Here is a 27,203-nt window from a genome sequence, read left to right as displayed (position 1 = left end):
TTAAAATTTTATATTTTATAAAATATATAGAAAACTATTTAGGTGACCAAAGCTGTCTCCTGTGGTTTTAGAAAACTAATTTTCTGGGTTGTTTGGCTGAAGGGTGATTTACAGCTAATGCAGAACATACAGTTTTCAGTAGGAGAAAGAATTTAAGAAGTAATGTGGGAGATTTTGAAGTATATACCCAACTGACTGGCCTGCTCCTTCAGAATCTGTCTTTCTCAGCATCATTGCTAGAATATCCTAAAATCACATACGTTCCAAATCAATGTAATTTCTGCTACCTATTAAAAAAGATGAAATCACTTTAACGCACTTTAAAATCTGTTCCTTTCTATCGTTCAAAAAATGTTTTGTAACATATGTATGCATGATAAAAGATAGAAGTACAATTTTTTTCTTATGGTAAATTTAGACTCTTTCTGTGTTTTGTTACCAAAAAATAAATCAGGCTGCCACCAGAGGATGCAAGTGCTTCAGTCTTTATTTTCATAATACAAAGATGTCCAGCACTTTTTGAAATGCACTGATCACTGAGGTCCCAAAATTGAAATATCTGGGGCAAAAAAAAGAAACAGTTACTAAAAGCTCATGAGTATTTGGAAGGCGGGGGCTTTTCCGTAATATGTGTGGCAGGTATGAAAGGAGAGAGACATAAGACAAGAGCTTTGGTAAGTGCTGATGTGCATTTCTGTTTCTCCTCTTTGGTTTTGGGGCTTTTGTTTTGTTTTTGTCTACTGTGGTTCAGTAGCACTGCCAATATTATCCATTACTTCAGTGCACATCAGTAAGTGATTGGCACCAAATCAGTGGTGAACCAATTTCATGTCTGGTTCTAACTGCTGCTTTCCCCATACAGAAAGAGAAAACAACTAAGTGAGTATGAGGAAATAATCTGAAAATTAATTCTCTGTTTCTGAAGTAGTGCTGAACATACCAGTCTGTGTAAAGCAAGTTGTGAGCTCATTCAGCTGCATCTGCTGCTAGCAGGCATACAGTTTGTTGAGTGTACAAAAAATATAATAAATGAAGAAAAAGTCAAATTAAGCTATCAAAGGTACAGCAAACTAGTGCCAAAGAGAAAGCTATTTATTCAAACTGATTTTTTTTTTTTTTTAGGGGAAAAAAGGATCTTTCTGGACAAAGGAGAATTGTTAGCATTGTGTAATTATAATGATGGACTTCAGAAAACTGAAAATTTTTCACTAGCAGTTTAACATTTCATATACAGTTAACATGCGATCTCTCTGCACATACAGCCTGCAAAATCATTCAGTTGTGCTCTCTAACAATGTCTGAAGCCAGATTCAGTGTTCTGGAAAACAAACACAGCACCCAAGAGGGAATGGGTAAACGGGAATTGTTGGTCAGAAAAGCAGTAGGTGATGTAAAAGAATCCCTACTGGAAAGAGACTGTATTCTGGGCTTTCAGAACCTGCAATTCCTTGCATGCTAGAGAAGGCATAATGCATCATACATCCTCAAGTCCTTTGTATTAAGTCTTTTAAATGGTTAATTAATTTATATATCGTGTGTTCAGTAGTATTTCAGTTTCAGTGCCAGTAATTCATAAAGATTCTGCTTCTGCTGTTTTAAGCATAGACCAAACAAAAGCGTGCTCCTTCAAAGAGTTTTTGTATAGATAAGTATTTATACCCTTTAATCTTACTTAGATTTCCTAATGGTTGCAGTTATTTTACTAAGAAAGTAGGAGCTGTAAATATTAGAGCCTAAATAGTCTCTCAGAGCTGCATTTTACAATCCAAAGTAGAAGTTGGTGAAGATAAGTTGTGCACTATGCTCCTTTGGGTTTTTGTTTCTACTCCCACACTGCCTTTTCCTTTGTGCTGGACAGGCATTTGTGTAGCTGTGCAGTGGACACAGCTAGGGCATTGGAACTGTCTGAAAATTAATCTGACAAAAATACAGTCTGTTTTCAAACAGATCATTTGTCAGGTCTGGTTCACTGCAAGGCCACGGAAGAGACTGTTCCTGTACAGGAAAAGGGACAATACAGGGATGTAAATAAGAAAGCAAGTGTAGAGATCAGTCCTGCTTCTCAAGCAAGTAATGCTTGTCTGTATTTTTCATTGCCCTCCAGTTTCTGGCCAGAGTCACAAACAATTGTGTAAAGAGCAATAATAATGAAGCAGCTATGAAATAAAAATAATTGTTAAAAATGCCTTAAGTTATCTGAATTTATTATCATCAATCTTTGTGAACAGTGCCACTTTCAAAGTTAAACCAAATATTTTGCAAGATGTATCTTGTATATTTGCAATTTAAGTCAAAACAGTGACTTTGCATTATTGATATTTCCCTGTTTTGCCCTTTCCACCTAGTTTCTGGAGTCAAGGTGAAATATTGTGTGGATGCATACAATACAGTGCACATTGCTAAGATGTTACAATGCTGAAGAGAACTGCCTTATCTCCTCATTTTTGTCATTTTCCAGTACCTCAAAACTGCATAGCCACAGCCAGTACATTGAGATGCATATCTCAGTAACAGGCACTGGCAGTACTTAAGGGAAAAGGGGGATTCAGATCTGGTCATGCACTTGTTTTATCACCAGCAGAGCTAAGGCTTCAAATCTGCAGTGCATTTCAGACGGCCTTTTTTGTTTTCTTTTCCTCAGCAGAGCTGTGTCAGCTCTTGACTTCTGCGTGAGTCTACACATTCAGAACTCCTTGCCAGACTGGCACTTAAACTCACTCACTTTATGGTGAGTGGGTCTTAGTGTCTCCGTGAAGTCTATTAAGATAGGATTAGGAAGCCTGTGTTGTTTTAATAATACTATTGGGCATTTCTGTTGCAGACCTTCATTCTTAGATTAGGGTCCTGTTTATAGAAGCTGGAGCTTAAATTCTGCCTTGCAGATTTCCCCAGCTTGTCTGTAATTCTGCTCAGCTCTAACCTTTCTGTGAGTTTCAGTATGGAATATGCAGTGTTTTCTTTCTCTTCTACAAGTTTTTCAACAAACCTTTCTAGTATTATTCTTCCCAAGGTTTACTGTGTCCCATAAACAGCCACTGATTTGTAGTCTTCCATTCATCTGCTTCCTTTTTGTGCCTAGAAGGATGGAAGAAACTGTCGGTGTACCATCTCTAACATAGTCAATAACACAAGCTGTCAGGAAATGCATTTGTGTGGGTTTGAAATTCACCGAAGCATATTTGAGCTATTTGTACCATAGGTAACAGCTTATTAACTGAGTACTGGCAAGAGGAGCTCATGGCTTTTCCAGCTGCTCTTTTTTTTATCAGCATTACTGCACACCAGATGAATTACTATTGCATGATTTAAAGTCAGGAAGATTAACTTTGCTTGAAATGTTCCCTAAACTACTGGCCAAAGAACCCAAACAAAAATGCTACTATTGGAATAGTTTTTAACTCTGCTCTTCTAATCTAGGTAGAAATGTATGTAATACAGTTGTTTTACACATGTATTAGATTCTGTAAAATTTCACATTTCTTTAGAGCTCTCTGAAACGTATTTGAAGTGACAGCTATCTGTCTTTCCTGCAGAGGGGTCTTAATCTTAGAAACACTAATTGCTATGTAGAAGAGGCCCTAAGTAGGGCAGCTTTCAAGCCTATGGTCTTGTCATCACCACGTGAAATGTAGCCATTTTCCAAACTGACTGGTACTTGATATCCCCATGACTGTATGTACATTTCCATTATTGTAAAACATTTCTACTTTTTCTCAATTATTTAAGGAGATTTTCCCCTGAATGCGTTGACAGATGTGGTCTGTGTCTGTTCACTATGCTTCCTAGGCTAATAACCATTAGAAATGTAATAGTTGACTTCATTAAATCTTACTGTTTATTTTTAATATGTTCCGATATCAAGTTCAAGTTGGCTGGAATGTCTAACATTTTCAAATTGCAAAGTTGTTGGAGAAGGAGCATAACAGCACTTGGCAGTCAACTCATAAGGTTGCCTAACTCCCAGGTCCTATAAGGTTCTGCTTTTATTTTCAACACTCATAGACAATAGATCATATTTCTTTATTTGTGAGAATTTCCTACAGGATTTTTAATTGCTAATTCTGCCTCAAACCTTGGCTTCTCAAAGTTTTTGCCATTGTACATGCCTCTAATTTGATAGCAGCTTACAGAAAAAGGAAATAATAATCTCTCATGGCCATTATCAAAGAAAAAATCTGAACTTTCAAAAACTGTCTTAGTATATGAGCTAATTTTCACATTCAGAAAATAGGTTGTTATATAATAATTGGAAATTTAGTATTATGGTTCACTAGCTATGGAAAAAAGTGATTATAAGAAGAGTATGCCTTTTTAAATCAAAATGATTCTAGGTAACAATAAGCTGCAGAAGTAGCTACCTTATGCATATGTCTGTTTGTAAGCATTTTCCAGTAGTTACTGTCTGCCTTATTGTTTGAATACATTTGTAGCTTATAATCTAATGCTTAGTTTGTAAGCTCTTAGTAGCAAGCTCCTCCTTGTTCTGCAGATGCACAACTAGCAAAACAGAGCACTGAACTAGGAGCCTAAACATTGCCATGCACATCACTTGAAATTAACGTAATGAGTAATAATAAAAATAACCCCCCAAGTTCTATCTAATGGGCATGCTATTGCTTAAAAAGTAACAGAGTTGCTATACATTTTTATATGTGATGGATTTTATTTGGTCTATAGAGAGTGGAGAGAGTGAATTTAACCAAATGATCTTTTTTGAATGAGACTTTTTACTTTCAGTGATAAGCAGAAATATTAACAAAGGTGGATGTGATATTTTTTGTTAATGCTGAATTTGATTGTGTTATAAAGTTGTGTTGCCTCACTGAAACATGCACTTAACAAAGCACTTCTTAGAATGGGTAAGTCCAGTTAGGATAGCCTGCTCTTCTCTGTGGCTAAGTCTGAAAATACTCTGTATCTCTAAGGCTGAATAAATTCAGTATGCAGATATGTTTCCTTGGAAACAACTTGTAATTTTAAAGCATGTGCAGCAGTGCAGCCTGTATGTAATTTATTAATGTGAAAGACCTCGATCTCATGGGCCTTATTAAGTAGATCAGTCTGTATTGGCAAGCAAAAGGAATTTGCTTTGATTACAAATACAGCTTTTCAAGTGCTATTAGATGCTGAGATATTAGTGCGTGGAGCAGATATTACTGCTGTTGAGCCAAGTTGTATTGCCCATTTGGGTGAGACGGTTCATATGCTTTGTTCCTGAAGAATATGAGTACCTGGGACATTCTGCCAGTTCTAATAGCTGATGCAAGAGTGTAACAATTTAGAAAAGACAATGTCATTCATTCCTTCTTAATATGGTACATTCTGGGGAATAGGAATTCTAGTTTAAGTTTAAGCAAAGAAAGGGTCTCCATTCAGTTCCTTCTTATTGCACTAATTCAGCTGGGTCCTCGTTTGTATTACAAATAATATGAAAGAACTTTACAGGTCTGTATTTTAGAGTCACTACAATGCAGTGTCTCTGTTCCAAAGTATGTACTGTCTCCAGACAGCACCTCAGTATGCCAGTAAACCATTTGGTTCAGCAGAATTTCCTGTGGTGAGGAATTTTTTGAAGTCAGAGTTGTCCTGTCTAGTTCTGAGCAGGAGAAGGAAGTTGAGTTGTTCAACTTCCCAAGCTTTTTAATAACTGAAACTGAGATAACTAACTTTCCTATGTTCAAACAGACTGAAAGTTCATTTCAGGTTTGTAGGTTGTTGGTGAAAGTGACTGTTGCACTGACTTCATATACGGTCTCTAATAAGTAACTTTGAAGTAACTTTACGTACTGTCTCTCCCCTTGCAGAGTATACATTGCTCTTCCATTAGTTGTTCTTTTTTTACTTATTTACTTACGGAGTTGCTCAGAAGGCTCCCTCAGTGTTCTTTTTAAAGCATCGCCTTAATTATTGAAAAAGCCTCGAGGTTAAGAGTGATGGCAAATCATTTCCCAGCTTGAACTTCCTCTACTGCCCTGAGTATGAAAGCCTTTGTTCTTCCAGGCATATGTTGTGAAAATTACTTCCCTGGTTTGATGGATTCACTGATAAGTACTGTACAGTCTTGTTTTTGTTGTGACTTTCTTTTTCTGTAATGTAGACATTCTACTCTACTGCAAGGTAGATTTTAAGTTACTTGTGTGTTTGTTTGACCAGGTTTGCCATGTTCCACAATGTCAGGATACCTAAAGAAAACATACTGAATATAACTGGAGATGTGTCACCTGAAGGAAAATACTCAAGTTCTTTCACGGTATGAATCAGTTTTGTTTCATTAATATAGTTCATTAAATACACAGAGGTTGAGCATGCGGCCTTCATAGGTTGGGATGTGCTTGATACCTTGACCTAAATGGCTGGTTAAGCAGTTTGATGTGAATACTGATATTCAAATTGTCTTTCAGAGATGATTCAATTCACCTAATTAGTTTTATTTATTTCCTGCTATTTAAACTACCTTGGCAGTCCAATAGTAGCTTAGAGAAACTACCTTGGATTTTTTCTGAGCAGCTTAACTGAATTTGTCAGTAAATAAAAATTTCCCAGTCCACTGGGCTTCTGATCATTCAACCAGAATTGTATCTTTGAGGCAGACAATGAAGTATTAGCATCACCATTTAGTTTTTGCTTTTTATTTATTTATTTAGGATGTTAAGGAGCGTTTTAGTGCAGCTCTTGGATCCTTGTCCACTGGCAGAATTCTGATCACAGCAGTTTCTGCAACCAATCTAAAGCTTGCCTTATCGATAGCCATTCGCTTCTCTGCAACTCGCCGTCAGTTTGGACCGACTGATGAAGAGGAAATACCTGTTATTGAGTATCAAACACAGGTAAAAACTTCACACTTTGCATCCGTAGATTTTTATGTACCGACACACAGACTTATTGCAAATCAAAATAGCAGTGCTGGAGTTGGTGACATTAAAGTTGTCCTTCTCATCTGAAATGTACATCTTGTGCAGTTCTGAGTGTTCTGTCCAACTCAAGACCTCCTCACACTGCTTTTGGCCTGATTTGACTTTCCAGATAAGTTCTTGGAATAGCTAAAATACAACAAAATATCTCTATGAATATCTAGAAATATCTGTCTTCTAAAACAATAACCTTTTCTGAGAAAGACTCTTCTTTATGCACACAAAAAAGTATTGATGAAGAAACTAGTGTAAAAAATGTCAGTGCATCTTTTGCAGTTACCCTCATTTTCTCTTTTTTAGACTTTATTCTTTAAAAGCATACAAATCAATGACATTCACTGTGGTGATATCTCAAGCCATCACTGATTTTGAGAAGAATATAGCCATTATTTTTTTCCAAAGAATATGCAGATGAAAAACACTTTTTGTTCTGAAAAACAATAAAACAGGAATAGTAGTAGTAAACTGGGAAATAGTGAGAGCTCAGATCAATTGAAAGAGAAAGTTCACTATATAAGAAGTTTTAAAAACAAACTTAGCCAGTTTGTGCATGCAAAGTGAGTGCTTTTTCTTTTTCCCCAGGCTTTGCAGTTAGTCTTGCAACTTAGGAAGTTTTCACAGCTTTCAATGAAGTTTAGCAAAAGCTGCTTTCTTTCCATCTTATTTGAATGAACCTGGGGCAACATCCCACTTCCTTAAGCCTCTGGTTTGCTCAGATTCATCCTATTCTGTAGGCTATGCTTGCTGAACCTCTCATTCCCTTGATGCTATACCACAATAGCTCCTTTAAGCAGCTTCCCTTTTCCTTTATGGACTTCCATCTGATTTACACATTAAGATGTTATTTTCTCTTCTATCCAGCCCTGTGCTTTTTTTCACAGAATGCAGCAAGCGCTAACCTACATTCAGCAATTAACAAAGAAGTCAAATAATTGCACCCTCCATGATGTTGATACTGAAGAAACATATGAATCATGACGGGCCCCTGGCATGCCAGACATTGTATAAACACAGAGAAAAAATATGTCGTTGGTCCCCAAAGCTACAGTGAACTTTTGCACTGGTTTAACAGGATGTTTATCAGAAATTCATAAAATTCATGGACTGAAATAGTGTAACTGTAATTTATTTATAGACTAGTTACACTAAATTACGTTTATAAAGACCTATTGCTAACTTGTCTTCACTCTAAAATACAGTTCATCAATTTGAACAAAGTAAAAATGAATGTGTTGTTTCAAAATTATGAGGTAGTTATGTATATAAAACTGTAAAGTATATATGTTTATCAACTAATAATCAAATCTGTTTAATTATTATTCCAGCAATGGCGTCTTCTTCCATATCTGGCTGCTGCATATGCCTTAGATTATTTCTCCAAATCACTGTTTGAGAACTTTGTGGAATTTTATGCAGGCTTGTTGACAAAGCAAAAGAGTCAGAGACAGGTGAGATACTTAAACATTTCCTCTTAGTTGAGTTCTTATTACAACAGACTGGAAACTCTTAAGTGAAGGACCTACTTAGAAGTCTTAGGTCATTTTACAGTCAAGAGTGACATCTCAGAAATATGGTAATGCAAAGTGATGGGTAAAGCTGCATTTAGAAGAGCACCCAAATGAGTTTTGATGGATTGGTTAAAGTTTTATTGGTTTCACTGGTATTTAAGACTATGCTTCCTTGCAGAACTGTTTATTGTAATTATATGATAATGTAAATTCAGTTTATGACTGTTGTGAATACGGTACTGCAGAAGGTATTTATCAAAAGCTTTCTGAAATTATGCTATTCTTAATCATTGCACAGACTATGTAAGTCTGGCTTGAATTTGCAATTCATATACTAGCATTAGGAAATACTCTTTTGGAGAAATACATTAAGATTTTTGAGTCTTAATGCTGAATTTCTCAGCCACACTCAGTCCATCAAAAGTTACTCTTTCATAAATGAAGTAGTTTGATCTATTGGTCTCTGTGCAAGGACTGATTCTCAGCCAAAATAACTGCAGAATGAATTTTTTTAGCATATAAATTATATATATGTATTTAAATCTTGACAGTTTTAACTGTTAGGGCCTACACAGTGGCTGTGTATTGCTAAGATAATTTAAACATTCATATTTTTCCTGCTAAAATAAGGTCTGTGATGGATTTCTTTGCTAGTGTTAGGTATTCTAACAGAAGAAGAGTCTGTTTGATTGTTTAATGTTATTTGATTGTTTAATATTTTATCTCTGGAGATCTCCAGTCCAGTCACTACTGTTAGGCAAAATACTGGCCTTCAGAGAAATATTGCAGTAGAAAAAATCTGATTCTTTTTAACAATTTTAACAGTTTAATCCTCATAAATTCCTTTTGTTCTAGAGGGGATAAAAGGGAAAGAAACAAACAAAAATGGAGAATTGCTCTCAAATTGTCTTTGATAGCATTTCATTTCACCCAGCATTTCCAGAAACTCTTTGCAGTTTGGAATTTCTAAGCATTCTTTAAAGGAAGACCATCATTAGTAGTGTAAATGCAGGCTACAGTAATTCTCTGGAACTTTGGGGGGGGATCATTACAGTTTTCAAATTCTTGGCAAAAGTGATGCTTAAAAGATCAGTGAAGACCATGGAAGGCAGTAAATAATGTAAATATGCCCTTGTTGACCTGAGAGAAAGGGATTGTTTATATCACAGAGAGGCAGAAGCTTTCTCTGGACATGCTACCTTCAGCCACCTGCCACTCCATCTCTGGGAGGTTATCAGTGAGCTGTCCCATGCAGTGCCATGTCAGTAGCACATCCCAGCCACCTACCCATATGTCCATTGCCTGGCACAAATGTTTCCTGTCCTATATGAGAATGTTAGTATCCAAAAACTTTTGTGGGAGGTTAGTCTGGGGGGAAGCAAAAGGAAAAAAATGCACTTATGTAGATCTCAGAAAAATTATTACTGACTTGTAACTTGATTTTCACAAAGGCTGATTTGGGACGTGAGATTCATGCCTTATCTGCTGCCAGCAAACCACTGTCTTCTTGGACTGCTCAGCAGGCAGCCCAGGAGTGTCGAGAAGCTTGTGGAGGACATGGTTACCTTGCCAGTAAGTCACAAACTACTGCATGCACTGATCAGAGGGAGAATCTTTACATTCACATGTAATTTGACTGGTGTTCAGAGAGTCATAGAATAGCTCGGGTTGGAAGAGACCATTAAGATCATCTAGTTCCATCCCCCCTGCTAAAGGCAGGGACACCACCTACTAGAACAGGTTGCTCATAGCCCTATCCAGCCTGGCCTTGAATGCTTCCAGAGGGGGCATCCACAACCTGTCTGGATAACCTGTTCCAGTGTCTTACCACCCTCACAGTAAAGAATTTCTTCCTAATATGTAGTCTAAACCTGTGTCATGTTGTCTGAATTTTAGGAATATGTTTAAAAAGGGTTTTTTCCATTATATCTGTATTTTAAATTTATTTTATACCTGACAGTAGCAAAAAAAAAGGACTAAACCTGTGCAGTATCTGCACCAGCATTTGGACAGAATAAGGGTCTGTATGAATCAGTCTTAGTTCCGAAAATAAAGACTCAAATTTTACTGAGGAGAATTCCCCTTCTAAGATGAATGCCAAGCATTTCTAAAATCTTCACAATGTATTCATTTTCGCAAACTAAACAGTGAAATTGCAAGCTCACATGTTGGTAAGAATGTCTGTACATACAGGAACAGACAGCTATTCTACATTTTGTCACAGAATAGTTATTTAATCCCTCATAGTTTCCATTGATATATAACAATGTATTAAAATATGCACTTTCTTTTTTAAAGTGAATCGTCTGGGTGAAATCCGGAATGATAATGATCCAAACTGCACATATGAGGGTGATAACAATGTCCTGCTTCAGCAAACCAGCAACTACTTAATGAGCTGGATGAATTGCATTAGAAGTAAGTTTTGATTCTGGAATCATATGTTGGACTCAGCAGTGAGTAAATAATGGAATTAAGACGTATTTTCCAACTGAAAGCAACTGATAGTCATTTAATCATTTTGTAGAGCATAAATAATGTGCTGCAGACTCCATCATATGATAACATTCACAAATACACAGAAATGTGCTGCAAGAAATGTCCTTAGTCTTGCAGAAGCTAGCTAGATGTTTAGCCATCCCTAATTATGTCAAGTAATATCTTATTTCTTTAGAAGTGTAGTTTAGTTCAGTGAAACTACTAACATTGCTGAAAGTCATATCAGCTGACTTTGTAGCAGTCTCCTCTGTCAGTACATTTTGTAGTTCTGTAGATAAATGATTTTGTTTTAGTTTCCTAGCAGTGTTTTTCACTGGCTAGAAAAGTTAGAGATAGGAATTGAATCTTACGAGGCTCATAGGCAGAGATGTCAGTTTGTTTCTTCAGCACTTGTCTACCAATTCTCACTGGCCTGGATTAGGCCGTAATAAAATGAGGATTGTATCTTAATTGCATGTGACCTATCAAGAGGATGCATGGCTTTATAGTGGGCTTTTAGTTTGAAAGAGTCTGATTTATTTTCTTGTAAGTCAGTTTTATTTTCTTTGGTTTTTTTTTCAGATAAAGTGTCTTTTGAATCTCCTCTTGGAACAATAAACTTTTTGCAAGACTACTATCATATCATTGGCTGGAAATTCAAAGCCAATAGTGTTGATGATTGCATGGACTCTTCAGGTAGCCTTTTGGTGTTGTTCAATTCATAGTATATCTTAAATTCCTTTCAGACTCGGAGATTTGAGATTATTAGGCATTGTCACATTACTATTTGATGACTTTCTTTTTATTAAATGTATTAAAATGCATTTCATTTTAAAATAGAATTCCAGAATAGCATTTGTGATCTAGGCTTTTTGCCACTATACCGTTGTTTTCAAGTGAAGGGGCAGGCTCACAAAATGTAGGCTTACTTCTATTTTTGTATTTTCAGAAGAGACTAAGTACCTCTAGACCTAAGTCATAATATAGGAAAGAATATAACAAGGTAAAAAAAATTCATGAGATCAGAAAATACTTGCGTCAAAACTGAACTGTGTATATACCTTGTCTTTTTGCTTTGGTTCAGTTAGAACTAGTGTATGGACAGGCATGATATGTCATCACTCTATCCTTACAATCTATCTTACTCAGCTTTTATTTATTCCAGCTGCAGTAATAGGCAAAGTGTTACACTAATGGATTAATTAACAACACCTTCACATTTCATCTCAGATGACAAATGAGACTGCAATAGAATCTGCATGTGAATTCTAGCATTTTAAATGTCAGTGTTAAGAATTTTGGCTTTCTTCTCTTTTGCACAGTTCCTTTAGCAGCATATAAATGGCTGGTTTGCTACTTGCTCCGAGAAAGTGACCTAAAGCTGAGAAAGGAGAAGCAGTCTGGGCACAGTGATTTTGAGGCAAAAAACAACTGTCAGGTAGTGCTTATTCAGCTTTCCTATTTTACTTGCTTATTTTCATTCACATTTGCCAGATCCTGTTGTTTTTTATCTTGTGTCATTAAGTAAAATTTCCTCAAGCACGAGGCAGCAAATCATCTAACTAATAATATGTAATTCCTGTCCATTTGCATTATACTAAACATGATAGAAAGAGGACAGTTATGGTCAGCAGAAATTTTCCAGTATATATTTCCTTTCAAAAAAGTTGCAGGCGTATGCTAGGTGGTGTATGTAAGTATGATATCACAACTTCTGAAAACTAAATCTACTTCTATTAAATCTACTGTGGCATCTGATTATTACATCTCCATCTGCTCTTGTGGCCAAATACATACTGTAGGAAAGAATCTTGCTCTGGCAGGTAGGTAAACTAGATGACCTAATAGGTCATTTCCATCTCCAATTTCTATAGTGCAAAGTACTCATGAAAGATACCAGACTGACAGCATTGGAACCTGAAAAGGAAACATTGACAGTCTACAAATAGCAGATCCACTCTCTCACCAGAGAGTTTTAACAGCTAGTAGTGGCTTAACTCCAAATTTCAGATTATATCCCTAAAGTCCCCAAATTCTTCTGTTACCTCCATGAGAAACTGGCTTGCATCCAAGAAAAGAAAACTTGCCATTTGTCACTGAATAGAGAAATCTGTTCCCTGAAGATGGGCAATGTGGTTCACCTTAACCTGCAAAGCTCATTAAAAGCAGTGGGAAGGAATATTCAACTCTTTACCTGTAAAAAGCCAACCTGCCTTCAAAAAGGAATGGTATCTATAAAGCTAATGGTGGAGGTAGCCCTTCCTATTCTAGCCCTTGAAGTAGCCTATTAGAGGTGCCCTTTGGGGTCAAATTCAGAATGAGAGTTGCCTTCTGGTTGAAGGCAAAATAAGTTCCAGAAATTCAAATCTGATTACTTGTCACCTGGCCAACTCTTTTAAGGCTGATGCCAGATTCAACATGTTAGAGAAAATGGTCTGCACAGCAGTATGAATGTTATTCACCTCACTTCTCTTTTATGTTCATTGTGCTAAAATGTAAAGAAATGTAGGCACACAACTGCTTCTCAGATAGGCTTTGATACAGCCCAGGTCATTATGTTTTCTTTTCTTCCTACAATTTGTCTCCAGGAAAAGAGGATTTGCCATTTTAAACAACATACCTCGAAAACATTCAAACACGATTTCCAACCTGTGCTTTAATTCATATTTGATTTTAAAATTTCTGAGCACGAAGAAACACTTCTCTGTCAGCCCAGTGTTTTCTCTTGGTATGGTAGATCTGGAGGAGATTCCTAACCTATGTCCCAAGGCGGAAAGGGAAAAGTGCTTTATATTACTTCCCTATGGTGTCTCACACTGGCTGGAAGATTACCAACCTCAGAAAGTAGGAAGATCCATTTATTTTCAGCCAGGATCTGGATAGAAACAATACAGAAATGTAAGTAAAGGAGGAAATAGAATTTGTAGGAGAGAAGAATATGGAATTAATTCTTAATGCTTCATTTGGAATATTGAGAACTATCTCAGTCTCATTAGAGAATTTATATTGCAATGTTCTGATATAAATAAGTTCATCTAGTAAGGGGGAAGTCATCCCTAAGCTTGCAGGGAGTAAACATTTGCAATTCAAACTTGCATCTGAGATTGAGTGTAAGTATGCCAGTGTCCTGTTATCAAGAAAGAGACAGTGATCTTTGGAACGTTCCTTTTAAAATCTAACAACGAATTTAAATGTAAAGATGATGCAAGTATTTTTTAATAATAAAAAAAGGAAAACTAATTGAATAATTCTAAATGATACAAAGTGAATAAATGAGCTAAAAGCAAACATCACTTCATATTGCTGCAGCAATCAGCCACAACAATTATTCTGTAATCCACTTCTGTTCATCAAGTTGTATGTTTTCAGTCATCATCTACTTCATCATAGAACATACACCATCATACCTTAAAGGGGAAGTATATAAAAGTAGACAAGTCTTTCTATGTGAGTGCAATCACTTAAGGTTATATACTTCATATTAATAGTGACTATGAAGTTGACTTGCCTTTCTGATCAGATAGTTGGCAAGGATTAGTTGGATAGTTCCTTTAAAACATATTGCACTGAATCCACTCTTGCTAACACGATCAGATTTTATTATTTAAATGAACTGTAGTAAGTTTTCAAGGGCTTACTGAACCCATTATCATCTTTATAAATTTCTAGATAAATGTAATCCTACTTTTATTATTCTAGAGTTACATAGGTTTATTAATGACCATGAACTTAGCAGATCTGATTTTTCATGGTCTTCTCTCTAATGTAGCTAATTGGTCCTGTTCAGTCTGGGTGCAACAAGCACTGCCAAAACACTGTTTATGTTTTAGGTGTACAGTATGTGCTCTCTTTAGATTGATAAGAGAATGGAAATGGAAAACAGTGGAAAACTAGGATCTCATTTCTTATGGGCATTTCATTTGGCATTTTATGACTAAACTTTGCAAAGAAATTGTGGAAGGGCTTTACTCCTGGAGTTTCTTTTTAGACTTTATTTAATCTCAAATTGTATCAGCAGATCTAAGTCAACAAATCTCCACTGATGTCGTCACAGAAACACTATTTTGCAGCAGCTGGGAATTGTTTCCTTGTATTCATTGTTCTGTATCCTTCTCTGCTTTTTCCTAAGGTGTATTACTGTCGATCATTAGCCATTGCTTTTGTTGAACAAACAGTCTTACAAAGATACCATGACTACACTCATGATCCCAACATACCACCTACTCTGCAGCCAGTGCTTAAGAATCTCAGTGCTCTGTATGGACTCTGGTCTTTAAGTAAACATCTGGCTGTGCTCTATCAAGGTGAGACAACTCCCTGAGTACACTGTTCATGTCATTTTGTAATAGCCCTAAGATTAGAGACCTTTCCCCATGTTGTATTTTAGCAAGGGGAGGGACACATTATTAGGATTTAGATTATAGCATTTTCTTATTGCCCACATAATTTAAAACATTCATTCTGGACAAAAATTTCAGGAGCAAGGATCTGGAGCTAGACATTAATCCAGAATACTGTCTTTTATGTTAGAGATGATAGAGGACTCACAGATTTTATTGTGATTAAGTGCATGGGGCAAAAACAGAGGATCCAAATTTCTTAGCCTAATGGTTTTGCAATTATCTCATTAACAAAAGGCAGTACATGCAATTACATAGGAGCATCTTTTCAGTCTCTCAAATACTGAATGGATAAAGTCCTTAGTAAAAGGGTTTTTATCAGTGTAATCTTAACTGCTGTAAACTTCTTTGAAAATGTTATTGTGAATATATTTGCAGGTGGCTACGTTTCAGGTGAACAAGCTGGTAGATTTATTCAAAATGCTATTCTGGAGCTTTGTAGCAGGGTAAGTATTTCAATATTGTTTGTTGTGCTTAAATAATAATATAGTATATGAAGGAGACATAGCATTTGTTCCATACTTGGAAGAGTAAATTAGGAGGTTACTGACTCAACAGTTTCTGAATAACTTCATATAAGAAAAGAATAGTAACTGATTGACTTTAAATCAAGTCCTATCTTATTCACTGGGAACTAAAAAATAATATAACTTAAAAAATAATGATATTTAATTTGTTGCCATAGGAATGACTGCAAAATATTGTGATTCACTTCTATTTATTTCACTATTGTATTAACTCATGAATTGGTTTTGTCAACAAAAAAGCTTTTAAGACTACACGTTTTAATGTGTAAAAACAGTACAATATTGGTTAAAATATACTTTAAAACTCCTAAGCAAAGGAAGAAAACATTTAAAGTATAGCTTCTTTTTGACAATTACAGCAAGGAAAAAGAGCAAAGTAAATTGTGTCATCTTACTGTGGCTTTCTCTCAAGTTACCTCTAGCTGGTACTTTATGAAAATAATCTTTATGCTGCTCTGTGGTTCACAGGTAATTATAGACTACTGCAGAAGTTGCCAAATGTGTGTCTTTTCCTTTTAAACAGTTGAAAGATGACGCAGTTGCCCTTGTTGATGTCTTTGCTCCTCCTGACTTCATTCTCAACTCTCCTATTGGTAAAGCTAGTGGGGAGGTAAAACTTCTTGCGTTTTATATCTATACCATTTATTCTTGTGTTATTCATAAAGGGAATGTGCACAAAGGGGCATAAGCAAATTTCTTATTCCTCATTTTCTCTTGTCCTACTTTCTATTCTAATGATACAATGATACTAGGCTTTTGCTGTCTGCTTCAGATGGGAAACTTTGGGCTACAGTGTTTTAAATATCTGACTTCTTTTGGTCCGGAAACAATTGTACTAGGTAGCTGTTTCTTTTTCTTTTTCTTTTTCCTTTTTTTTTTTTCTTTTTTTTTTTTTCCCATTCTGTACTATTTTTCAATAAACAATGCAATTCCACCAACCTATGCTAAAGCCAAAATTCTCTCAGCCACTGACTGTTATGACTTTGCTTGGCTTTAAGGTATATCTCTGAAATAATGTTACCTATCTGAACCATATTTTCTGCTCAGGAAAGTCTTGAGTTCCTAAGAAGAGTTCTGTTTTGGACTTCTACTTACCAGATTCTGGAGATGAGTGAGGTCCAAATTCCATTTTTTTTACTCAGGGAAATTTGTGAAGCTGATCACAGAACACATAGCTCTTCTGAATGCATACTTAACCACCAAAAACAAACAATCTCATAAATGATGCTAGAGAGCTTTGAAAGGAATGTATAGATATTTTGAACTTCAGTGGAGGAAATCAGAGTGTTCATGGTATTTCACACCTGTGGAATTTTAATTGAATCATCAGAGTGTTTTTCCCAAAACACCTGTGCTTTCAACCAAAGCTTCTGCTCATAGTGTTGAACTGAAAGAGGGCTAAATCCTTTGACCTAAAGTCTTTTGGGAAATCTCTTTGGCTATTTACATGCATCTTCAGGAGTTCAAAGTGCATATAGATTCCCAAAGAAAAATTATCTATCTGATTTAATCTTGGGTATACCTGTAAATCCATCAAGAATTAGCACTTGTGCTTTCAGAGCATTCTTTGGAATTTCTTTGGAAATGAACTGTTCAAGGTGCTTACAGAACAAGGCACTGCAAACATCCTGTCATCTTCCTGAACTGTCACTGCAGAGACTTCTGGTATATAGGTTGCATTGAACAAGCAGTTCCCTAGTCAGTGTCCATTTATTTGTGACTTTGAAACCTGTCTCCACTTGAAGAAGACACTGCTTTGGAGTAATCAGAATGGAGAGTGTGTGGTCAGGCACTCCAAGTACAGTGCTACCTTTGCAACAACAGTTCTCAGAATGCCTTTGGTAAAATGCATTTTTCACATACCAGCTTCCTGACTACCTGTCAGGATGTGCTTCCCAAGTGTCATACCAGCTTCCTTCCTGTATTCTTCTCAGTGGTTCCACAACTGAAGGAAAATTGGAAAGTAGCACCAACACTTTGCTTTGTATTCCTTTGTATTCCTGCCTTTGAGGAGAGGCAAACTATAATCACGCTGAATGCATAAAAACAGAAGAGAAAAATGTATAAATGGGAGTATTCAAGGTAGAAATGTTTCTGCTATGGACTATGCATAATTCTGAAGAACTTCAGAAGAGAGTTCCACCTCAGCATAGTGACTTACTTGTGGCTCAGTTATTAGCCTATAGGAAGGAGCATTTAATGATAGATCTATTCTTTCAATTATTCAATTATATTTAAATATTTAAAAATATAATTATTTTTCAAGACAAAAATAAATTTGTTTGTTTGTTTTACTTGATTTGTGATAGATTCACAAGAAGTCTGCATCTCTTCCTTACTCTCACTGTTTTACTCTGCTTTGACCATCTAAGAACTACCTGTCAGGAAGTGCTTCCCAAGTGTCATACCATGCAGTATGTGGCAGTTTGGTACTAGCCAGTACAAGGACCAGCATTATTATAGAGATCTCTAATTTTAATACAATAATTTTAATACAAACGCGAAAGAACGTGTTTTATCAGCACCTCTCCTTGCTTTATTGACTATATAAGCTATCCTCTAGTTCTGCCATATCCATATCCTTTCAGAGGGGTCATAACCAGACCTACAAGCAGGATTCAGGATGTGGTTGTACCGTGGATTTGCTTTGTGAGGTCACAGTGCCTCTCTGCTTTTTTTTTGCTTTTTTTTTTCTCTCCTGACATATTTAAAGATCTGTGTTCCATTGCAAAGCCTCAGCAAACCAAAATTCTTGCTTACTGGCCAATCCTATTCAGCAAGCCAAGCTGTGGGATAACTGTTATGTAGAGACTGATGTCACAGTACAGCAGTTTGGTTTAGCATGGAGAGACCCTGCAGAAAATCACTACAGCCTGGGGAGACTGCCAGGAAGTTTGAGAGGATTGCTGAGTCAAGTGTACACAATGCTTTTCAATACTCTTTGTCTGTGTCTTCATGTCTAAAGTTGATCACTGTTCCCATGGTGATCAAGAAATACAGAAGGCAGCCCAGATGTTAAAGAGATGCTGACCTAACAGAACAATTACTTTGGTAACCCAGTCTCTACAAATAAAGGAGGAAGGGCTTGCTCTGCATTTCAAGCCACCTCAACAAAAGGACTGTAATTATCCCTGGAAAGTTTTTTGTCCTTTCTGTAAATTTTTGAGGCTTAAATTTATGAACACTCCCAAGGTAATTCTGAAAGGAGGAACATCATACGAAGACTAAGGATGTCTGTATTGGCCAAAAGCCTGTTTGTGCCTGATAGTCTCTCTCACACAGAAGTTGTGGATGCTATAGCCAACAACATAAAATATGGGGCAAACACACTGTAATCTGTTCCTAAGATCTACGCCCTTTCTAGCAGTCAGCTGGAAATTGCTTATCAGTAGCTGATAAAGCTGTCATGTAATGGATTTGACTTGTCTCTCTAGGTTATTTTGTGCAAAAAGTTTGGATTGATTTCTTCCACAAATACAAGAGCCATGGGGACTTATTAATGTTAGGGATTAGTATTAGGAATTTGGGACTGTTTTATTTCTACGTACATTACTGAAGTTAAGACAATTTATACACTTCTTACAGAATTTCTTTAGTTTATTAAATCGATTGTGAAAGAGTGATGTCAATTTGTTCTAGCAACCGTGTATTTTCAGCCCAGCAGCACAGCATTTTGGGATTTTTGAAACCATCAGCCAACCGTACCTGCACTAATTGCAGTACAGACTTTGAACAGTGTGAGACAAGCAGATAGGACTGTAAACACTACTGATTTCCTATTGTACTAAATACTTGCTGAAGTCTTTGCAAAATTATTAAGTCATATTGAGAAGGTAATTCTGAGTAGTGATGGCCAACCCATACTCTGTAGAATTCAGGAAGGTTTGCTGAACTGCCTCTGAGTCCATGGCTTTTAACTTTTGCAAATATTTTCAATTCTAATTTGAAAAAGGCTACCAGCCCTTCAGTCAGAGATAATACTTAATAAAACTCCTGTCTCCTGTCTAGTGTTAGTTCTCTATTCACAGCTATCTTTGCAACTTATCAAAAATGAATGCAGTCATTTTAGTACAAGTCCTGGAGTGATTTGTGCCACAAGCCACACATAATAAGCAGAAGAAATGTTTCCAAATTTACAATGGGCAGCTTTTAGTACTAAGAATTCAGACTTTATTTGAAAGGAGCTTCAATAATCTGGACAACGTTTCCCCCCGTAGAAGCCTGGACAATCTCAGCTTAAATATATTATCTCCATTATTTCAAATTTAATTAAAAATTGTTAAATAATGAGCTTGGAATGGATGAAACAGTTAAATTTAGCCAATGTAACAATAGTGAAAATGCATTTAATATTTAAATGTTTTGTGTTAATATTTATTTAAATCACCACAAATACATAGGGCCAAGCCTTCTTTTCATGTACATGAGAAGCTTTCCACTTCGTATCAGCGACTGCTTTTATGCTACATACATTAATGTGGGATTGTACTGTGCTCAGCCCTACTGCTGAAGATACAGCCATCTTCCTTCTGTAAAGTAATTTAAAGTTTTAAGCCTAAGTGAATTATGACCTGCAAAGATTTCTGAAATCACATTTTTGCAGAATTGACTTCTTATGTACTTTTTATAACTGTTCCACATTAAATTTCAAATTGATGAAGAGTGATGAGCTAACAATCTGCTTATAAGAGAAATTTGTTATGTTCAGCCTGAGCAGTACACATCTGGAAGATAAGTTATGTTACTTTTCAGAAATGTATTGAAATAAAGGTAAAAACAGACTTGTGTGAGTGCTTTCAGACACAGTCTTCAGGTTTGGACAGAACAAAGATTTGCTTAATTTAACCTTGCTTACAACAGAAGTCTACTTTTGATAATACGACTCATGTCAAATTGCAAATAAAAGATTGTAAGGATTACTGTTGTTAGTCCAAGGATGGTGTAAATGACTTATACAAATACCTGATTCTCACAGCACTTGGAAATTTTGAGCTTTATCTTTGTTTTTACTCTTCTCTGTACATAATTATTCACATTCATTGTCTAGAAAATCATTCACAGTCTCATTTTAACCAGTATGTTTGATAATCTAACTTCCAGAAATTTTCCTGGTTTTATTTTCTGTGTGTTAGTCTTCTTTTTTTTTCTTTTTTTTTTTTTTTCCCAGTTATATAAAAATATGTGGGCCGAGATCCTTCAAGGCAACAAAGCTCTGAACAGACCTTCATGGTGGGCAGAATTTTGTATTAATAAACCTGTTACAGGAAGGCTGAGTTCAAGACTGTAAACCAAACAACTTGAAAGAAGCTGGAGGATAGGTCTGATATGGATACCATATTTCAGACATCAGGAGGAAATGAGTCTGTGTCAAACATTGAAAGAGATTTTCATCAAGGAGTGCCAAGTTTTAAAGTAACTTTGAAATAAAGTCCGACTTGTTTCAAGGACTCTTAACATAATAATGACAGGAGAGGCAGCAACACATCTGCAGACTGCTCATATTTACTCAAATGCAAAGAATGAAGATTTACAGTGATTATTTTGTTGAAAAAAAAATGTTCCAATCATTCTCTTGTCTTCACAGGCATATTACAGAAGTTAGATAATTAACAAGCATTTCCACTAGGGTTAATGAGCAAGCCAAACAAAAGTACTTCTTTCAAGATTCTAGGATAATATTATTAAAATGAAAGGGAATCTGAAGGAAAAAAGGAAAAAGGCATCAAGAACACCAACAGTGAGAAACCTGTAGAAGGGGATGGGAATCATTTCCCACAGCTGCTTTAAGTCCTTGAAGCACTTCTAATTTACTTCATATGCTCTGTGTTAAACGAATGGATTGTCCTTTCAGTGCAGAAGAGGATTGCATTTTTAGATACAAGTAATACACGTAATTGAACGTGACTCATACATACATTTTAAAATGTAAGATAGTACAAACAAAAAATTCTCGTATACGTTCTTTGCTGATTGTAACATTTTCTCTACTGCAAAACTAATGTCAAGCTTGGGATACGGTGACAAACAGAAATCACACCTATGTTTTGGGTCAGAATATACTCCGATGGATTGTAATAAATGTGGCGTTACAAGAACACGTGACAGTGATAGGCTTTATTGAATGTGTTGGGATTTTTCTCTTTCAGCTGTGTGAAGTCCAAAATAATTTTAACTGTTATGCTTTTCTTCAGAAATGGAACAGACTAACAAAATTCTGAAAATTTGAATATTTTATGCTGTGAAATATATTTAATAAATGCTATGAAAAACTGGTTCCTATTTTCCTTTATTATGTCTATGAAGTGATGTGGTTGTTATACCTAAATTCTATTTTCCTTTTTTTAGTAAACAATGATATCAATCCAAGGAGAATATTTATCATTTGTTAGTTGAGTGTTATTTATGATTAATTCTGGCTAACTTTCGGCTTGGGCTGTTAAACAAGTGTGAGTTACTTGAGTGCTGAAGTTCACTTGAGCAGAATCAGACTGGAGTTTTAAAGTGTCAGTATTTGAAAGTTTTAAGTATTTACACAGTGTGATCAGGTAGTTCTGCGGAGACTTCTGCAATTCCATCCAAATCTCACAGAGCAAAGGCAGCATTTCTTGGATGCAGAATGAATTGAAAGGACAGTGTTATCATTTCTCAGAATACCTCGAGGTGCTAATTTCTCTGAAATATTTTGTTTTTCTAAGAATGTCCAATAGGTGGCATCTTCCAATGGGGGGGGAGGGGGGGTTTGAAATAGATCACTGCAGCTAAATTCGATTTTATAGAATCATGGAGTCGTTATCTTCACCATTTTTCTGTATCTCTGGGAAATCCTGCAAGTGTCTACTTGAGTTTGTGCAGACCTGTGCAGACCTGGAAGCAGGCAGAGCACATCATGCCAGTATCCAGTGTGAACACCCGGATTTCTGACAAAGGGCAAAAGGGGGAAGAGATGCCCCACTGCTGAAAATGGGGAGACCAGCAGCATTGATCTGCTGCTCCGCATTCTCTATTGTGGACTGATCAGCAGCATTATTCAACAGTGTTACTCATGAGCAATTTCACCATCAACTCTGAGCTCTTTGTGATGCAGTCTCTTCCTGCCTCTTTCCACATGGCTGGGAAGAAGAAAAATAAAGTAGCAGAGCTGTATAAAAACCTCACATACAGGCTAGAAGTCTATTTGTGAGGCCTTTGTAGCCCAGAAGAAAAAGAGCACGTGGTACATTTTCTTAATCCAAAAAACTGAGAAACCAGCTGTGCTGTAGTAGAACTGAACTGAAGACACAGCGAGCCCCACAAAACACAACAGCAGAAAGAATCATATTGCCTCTGTAGAAATATATCCCTAAGCAGTTCCTGCTAATTTTATTTATGACTGTTATTTAGTCAGTGACCACAAGACCTGATGAAAGCTGAGCCTCTCTGTGCTGATTAGGCTGTACACAGGGTGACAGGGAAGTGTGCTGTTTGTATGAAAAGCTCCTAACTTTGACTAGAGCAAGCACTGCATGGAGGTCAGCAGCAGCAGTATGATCATGGGCAGCTAGAATTGCATACTCAGTAAAATGTGATGCTTATGGACACTAATATGAGCTGTGCAAGTCTTCCAGACAGCTTGCACCAAATTAAGAGTTTCAACAGAGTCCTTGAATATCCATCCATACAGTTCATGGAAGGAGTTGGCCACCTGAACATTTTACCACGCTCTGGATGACAAAGTGCCAAAGCTGGAATAAGTAAAAGTGAAGCAGGTGTACAAGGGAACCATAGGGAGCTGCTCTTTGTAACACCCCACATCTGTGTACCCCCACGCAGAGTCTTTGCAAGCCAGGTGGTCAGCAGCTGCTGGGCTTTATATGCTGCCAGCAAAGGCTAACTCCATTTACTCACATCCAGTACAAAGCCACAGTGCAGCAAGAGGCAGGCTTGTTCTGTGAGCTCAATAATTATCAAAGGCTTAATATATTTTACATGAGTATCTGGAAAAACATTCTTTAATCAGTGATTACTATGAATTTCTGACTTGTATGTTAATCCAGGTCAACAAAACCAGATAAGAAAAATATCCTTTTTCTCTGAAGTCAACAATAATCCAAAGGTTCTAGAGGTCTCCTGTATCAGCTCTTTCAGACCAGATGAAATTATGTGAACTTGCTGAATTGCAGCATGGATGAAGAAAGATGTAATGAAATTTGGCATTCCGTTCTCTTCCAAGTCATAGGCTAATAATTCAACACCTACCACAAGATGTCATTATTATATGCTGTTTGTTCCTCTTTATAGGACATTAAATAAGAGACCTCTGGCTAAACAGAAAAGCCATTTCCTTCCCAGTTCAAATGCCAGATAATATTGGATGTAACATTTTAACTTGGTTAGGGAGCTGGGTCAAAGGCTGTCAAATAGCTTCAGCCCAGAACAATTTGGCTATGGGAATCTGTTCTTTCAAGCTGCCACGTGAAGGCAGGCAGCTAAGTCTGTTGCCAGAAAGCTGAAGCCAAGCAGATGCCTAAAGGAGTCTTGAACTACAGCTTTTGCTGTGCCCACTATAGCTCGTCTCCTGGAGGTGGCATTTCTCTTCCTTGTGACTTTGCCAAGCATTCTGCACACCAGGAGTATTTCAAACTGGTTTCCTTTGTGTTGTGATTTTTGTGCTGATGTGACTCAACTAAACCCAAAATGTTGTTTCATATCAGTGAAAAGCAAACTGTTTGTGTGCAATAGGACACTGAATGCACACTCCACCCTTGCTGATGTGGCATGATACATAAATAGACATTTCACATTACATTTTGTAGTAGCAGTGGTGTCAGAAGTGGTGACTAGGGAGTCAGATGGAATCATACCAGCTTCAGAGCTGCAGATCTGTAGATGCAGCTTTCCGCAGGTGTTTGTTGCCTGCACAGAGGCATGGACACATGCTGCTGTTTCTATCTGTAATCCTCATTCCCACAGTAGTAAATGTTTTATCTTGTGTTCTGCACATACGGTACATTTCCATGCTGTTTGCCATTATTCATGTATTTTGTTTTCTGACCTAAAGTGTTTTCAGACCTGAGCGGTGATTTAATACTAATAACATGCTGCTATCAGATGCATGAACATCCCAGAGCCCGTACTTCCTCTTGGAGAGCTGAACTCCCCAAGTTTTGGTAGTGTGTTGTTATTCCTGACTCTCATTAGCCTGAGATCAGAGTAAGGCTCTGGATCATTTGAGCTCGGTTCAGTGGCCTAAGCAGAACTTAGTGAGCAAAGGGGAGATCACAGCTTGAGGCAATCATGTGATGCTATAATCTGAGGCAGATGGATTCAGCCAAAGGAAGGTCAGCCATGATCACAGCAGGCTGCCCACAACAGTGTCAGCGGGAACAGAAGCATCAAGCTTCCTTCTTCCCCAAGCAAGTCAGGCCACCAGTTTATCAAACACAAGCAGAACATTTCACATCATTTCCTTAGATAGATAGCTGTAATGTTTGATGAAAGCAACAATTTTGCTGGCTACTCTGCCTTTTTGTCTCTCAGAATTTTGTATTAGGGTTGTACTTGTTCAGTATTTCCACAGCATGAATCTCTCTTGAACAAACCCTATCACAACTTCCTTCACTGTGTTTGTTAAAGAATAGGCCAGTGGGTGTGCGGCTAGAACAACTTCCAGTGGATTTCCTGAAACAGATTTACTGACATAAACTTCAGTATCCAACATCTGCTGAGATTTGCAGAAGACTGCAAAGATGAGAGTCTGTGGTAGATCACCTCCTGTTGGCCCACACTCTTCCTTCCTCCCGCAGGGTGCCCTTCCCAGCTCATGTCACCTACCTGTTACCTTCTCTGCATTCATAGTTTTGCTGTAGACCTACTTTTTGCCAAATCACAAAATATCGTGATTCTTCCTTTTCTGCAAAGAATACCTATAAGTAGCAACTTATTTGATAGAGAAGATGCCTCAATTCATGATGTTTTTGTTTAGAGGGGCTATTGCTTGCAAGGTGTATGCCACAGAGAGGTAACAAGGAGTTAGAAAATAGCCTAGGTAAGGACCAACACAGAGCTCTAGTGATAGCAATACAATATATGTAGCAATACAATAAACAATATATACATATTATGTAATATAACATAATACATATGTTATAATATAATACAATAACAATAATCAATCCAAAAGTTCATACAAAATAGGCTTTGTTGGACAAAACTGATTTCGTTCTTAGAGAAGTTTCTAGTTGTCTTCAAAATCTTTTTTTTTTAAATATATTTGACATGCAATGTACATACACACCTCTAAGGCACTATAGTTAGTGTCACATCACATTGTGTTTTAAAAAAATCAGAATTCCATATATGAGTAGCACAAATAATTTGGATTAAAGACATCCTAACTGACAAAGTCTCAGAAAGTCATCAATGAGGAAATCACTGTGTTGCTGTAGGGACATTATTAAGGACAATTCTAGACCTGCTACTGCTTATTATTTTCCTAAGTGAGCTGGAAGTATGTGTAAATTCACTTTTATTAAAATGTGCAGTATTGGTGGACTGATAAATAAAGCTGTGAACAGACTTGAGATACAGCACAGTCTGAATGGCCTGGTGAGTTTAAATCAGCCTTTTTGCTGATCCCACTATTGCAACAGCTACCTCAAAAAATAGGGGTACAGATAGATTTTGTCACTCCAGGTCAGATAAGGCTGAGGTAAGGTGAAGGACTTTGTCTCCACAGTGGCTGACTGCTCAACTGCTCCATATTAATGTATTTGGGAGAGAAGTGTGTTTACAATTTTTAAAGGTTATGGAAGTGTCGCAAGAAGTGTGAGAAAAGATGAGATCCTCACAACTGTTTTTCTTGTCCAGCCCATGACATCCAGACTCAGACCCATAAAAATGTAGGTCTGCCTGGAGAGTACAAACTGCGTGGTGGATACTGAAGTGTTATTTATAAGAGCGACTCAGGGCAGTCAAGGTGGGCATGCAACTTGCGGCACAGTAGCGAAGACATGTGTAACACTTTTTAGACATGGCTAACCTATTGAGAGTGGTGTGGAGGAGGGTAATTTTGTCTTTGTCTGGGCTCACAGATACCAAATTCCAGACGACCACTTCCTCAGTTCAAACACCAGCAAGGGATGCAAAAAGGAGCAACAATATTGACTTCAAAGCTGGAGAAAAGTATAGTACTAGGGGAAGGAGGAGGAACTCAATGTTTAGCACATCAAAGAGGAGATTAAAATATGATGTGATTACAACATTAGTGGCTTGTCCAACAGTGGAACAAAATGTTGAATGTCAAAACAAATCTAATTTGTTGTCCAGCAACTAAGAAGAGGTTTAAGGAAATGGTTTACTTTGAAGGAAAGTGTGTGCATATACACACATTATTTGGGACAA

General features: G+C 36.9%; 1 protein-coding gene across 1 annotated transcript in view; it reads left to right on the top strand.

The window, feature by feature from the left end:
* Positions 1-22,027, top strand: part of ACOX3 (acyl-CoA oxidase 3, pristanoyl) — a 34,518-nt gene extending 12,491 nt beyond the window's left edge. Inside the window, exons 8-18 of the mRNA XM_042870909.1 lie at positions 6,154-6,250; positions 6,645-6,827; positions 8,237-8,359; positions 9,871-9,991; positions 10,718-10,837; positions 11,480-11,593; positions 12,220-12,335; positions 15,027-15,201; positions 15,676-15,743; positions 16,348-16,434; positions 20,992-22,027. Coding sequence (XP_042726843.1) covers positions 6,154-6,250; positions 6,645-6,827; positions 8,237-8,359; positions 9,871-9,991; positions 10,718-10,837; positions 11,480-11,593; positions 12,220-12,335; positions 15,027-15,201; positions 15,676-15,743; positions 16,348-16,434; positions 20,992-21,111 — 1,324 coding nt within the window. The 3' untranslated portion in view covers positions 21,112-22,027. The remainder of the gene's footprint in view (positions 1-6,153; positions 6,251-6,644; positions 6,828-8,236; positions 8,360-9,870; positions 9,992-10,717; positions 10,838-11,479; positions 11,594-12,219; positions 12,336-15,026; positions 15,202-15,675; positions 15,744-16,347; positions 16,435-20,991) is intronic.
* The last annotated feature ends 5,176 nt before the right edge of the window (positions 22,028-27,203 follow it).

This window comes from Lagopus leucura, unplaced genomic scaffold (assembly GCF_019238085.1).
Source record: "Lagopus leucura isolate 7727_CA_CO unplaced genomic scaffold, USGS_WTPT01 Super-Scaffold_100004, whole genome shotgun sequence".
Lineage (NCBI taxonomy): Eukaryota > Metazoa > Chordata > Aves > Galliformes > Phasianidae > Lagopus > Lagopus leucura.
This window is presented reverse-complemented; position numbering and strand designations above follow the sequence as displayed.